The sequence below is a fragment of a genome, unplaced genomic scaffold (genome assembly GCF_019419815.1).
Source record: "Pyrus x bretschneideri cultivar Hongxiangsu unplaced genomic scaffold, Pyrus_bretschneideri_v1 Contig204, whole genome shotgun sequence".
Lineage (NCBI taxonomy): Eukaryota > Viridiplantae > Streptophyta > Magnoliopsida > Rosales > Rosaceae > Pyrus > Pyrus x bretschneideri.
In genome coordinates this window covers 36,549-38,816 of record NW_025999507.1, presented here as the reverse complement: position 1 = coordinate 38,816, position 2,268 = coordinate 36,549, and the positions used below count along the sequence as shown (strand labels likewise).

The window sequence follows — 2,268 nt, the reverse complement described above, 5'->3', positions numbered from 1 at the left end:
CCCTAAGTTAATGCAAGATATCACCCTACAACCCATCGGATTTCGCAAGAAACACAACTTTTATTGAACACACAAATGCACAAAGGACATAACCACAGCTGAGGCAATCATGTGATCTGTGTTTATTGGTTTAATACATACAAATCAGTGAAACTAAAATACTTAAAAAAATAAAAAATAAAAAAAACGAAAAACTTGTGATGAAAATTAATGCCACTTTCGTAGGGAACTCGATTGCATTTAGCGAATGCAACAAGCCTTTTACACCCATAGGTGATCCGTATGGGACTAATGAAGTCTCGTGAGGGTTTCCAGAGACGTTACCCACAAACATCACGTGGTAATTTGATCAACGAGGCCCAACGGCTGTAAGGAGATCCGCTACTCCATTGACGTCAGTGTTGGCATCCAATGCACAGAGGACACCTTCTAAACCTTGCACATAGTTTGGCCTTATATAGAGCTTGCTCTGCACTTGGCGAAATCGGAAGACCACTTGTGTGGGGGTATTTGGTCCGACATTCTCAGACTCGAACAAAGTGCAATTGTCATCGGTCGTGTTTTCGTTTGGTGTATCAGCGGTGGCCACGATCTTCAATAGCGGTCGAGTTTGACCCGGCACCCTTACCAAGTATTTGCCGATTGCATTGTACTTGATATGCATGTATCCGGGGGTTTGTGCATTCTCCGTTGTGAAAAATGGGGCAGGATCCTGCCCTGTGAATTGGAGAATCCTGCCTGCTCCGTAGCACAAGTAACGGTGGTTGCTGTTAGATTTCAATGCAAAAGGGTTTGGTAGGATTGCTGCCATGTTAAATGGGATGATCATGCTCACTTGTCTCCTTTTTTATTTTTTTTTCTGTTTTTCGTGTGATTTACTTGCTCCATAGGTTCTAACCTGCTGCCCCATTTATAATAGGGAAACTTTGGATGCAGTCCTTACTTTTCAATATTCTTTAATTGAAACCTTATTGGTTTTCAATGTTTGATTAAAGTTCTTGAATTATGTACACCTCAGCAAATTAGTGTTAATGTATGTTATTTTTTTAAGGAAAAATTAGGTTCCAATCCCTAGTGATGACATTTTCTTGATTGAAACCTTATGTCCTTTAAACTTTTGATTGAAGTCCTTGAGTTATTTTCACATCAGCATTTTAGATTGTTTTATTATAAATGAGAATTTAATTGAGTGTTTAACTCCTCTATTTCATGCAACTAATTATCATCTTACATTAATTACTTTTTCAATACAATTTAGGTTGTTGAATAAACCTCACATACTTAATACAACCCACATTTTCTTTTTCATTTAAAAATTATCTTAATACACCCCACTTACTTTCCCATAATACCCCCACACCCCACATTCTCAATATACACCTTATATTTTGTACATACACCCACATTTTCTATACACCCCACATCTCTCAAATTTTATAACACTCATTTTTAATTTTCAGGGACTGAATCTAACCATTTGAACGTTTAGTTTGACTAAAGATTTCAAATCATCTGAAAGTTTAGTTTGCTGAATGATTTCAAAATGATGATTTGAAATCATCTTAGTATAGTTTGCATTGACAGATGTCTACCTTCGTTAAGTAGGGTAACATCAGCAATGGCTTTCATTGCTAGATTTTTAAGAACAGGATCATCTTTAACATACTTGTCGTACAATGAGCTCTCTGTGGGAAGAATTTTGTAGCCGATGTAGTTTAAATCAAGCTTTCTTGCAGGTTCCCCAAAGTATGCCTTTGCTGCCCAACTAGTTCCAAGAGGAATCACTTGGATCAACACAGAGCCAGGTCTCATGAACAGAAAATGTGTCATGGCAGCACCGTGAACCCCTATCACGACATCACTAGAATTAAGAACCCAATAAATCTTCGCCAACTCGGTCCTCGAATCAGGTCTAAGAACTTTGACTTCAAACCCAACTTTCTCAGCCATTTCCACCAACAAGTCCTCATTGGTTTTTGCTCTTGATCCGTTTCTAGAAACAATCACCAGTTTAGGCATCTCCAATTGATGTGCTTCATGCAGTTTTTTCTTGATTTTTAAGGATCCTTCCAATGCAGGAGACACAGAAACATAAAGCCTTCTCTTTATTTCAGTTCAGTTTGTGGAACATAAATCAATCACAATCAAGACATAATAAGGTCAAAATTGATTTGGGGTGTATTTAGAAAATTTTATTTTATTAAAAAACCTAATAAGGTCAATGTCACATCCCCGCCCAGGCCCCCACCACATCCCGAGCACGACTCC

General features: G+C 38.0%; 2 protein-coding genes across 2 annotated transcripts; both read right to left on the bottom strand.

The window, feature by feature from the left end:
- Nucleotides 1-349: 349 nt before the first annotated feature.
- Nucleotides 350-811, bottom strand: LOC103934724. The gene has a single exon (XM_009344471.1). It carries the CDS (start codon nucleotides 809-811, stop codon nucleotides 350-352), a length of 462 nt encoding a protein of 153 aa, XP_009342746.1.
- A 746-nt stretch (nucleotides 812-1,557) lies between these two features.
- On the bottom strand, nucleotides 1,558-2,019 carry LOC103934723 (xylan glycosyltransferase MUCI21-like). Its single transcript, XM_009344470.1, has one exon. The coding sequence runs from the start codon at nucleotides 2,017-2,019 to the stop codon at nucleotides 1,558-1,560; it is 462 nt and encodes a 153-aa protein (XP_009342745.1).
- Between the last annotated feature and the right edge of the window lie 249 nt (nucleotides 2,020-2,268).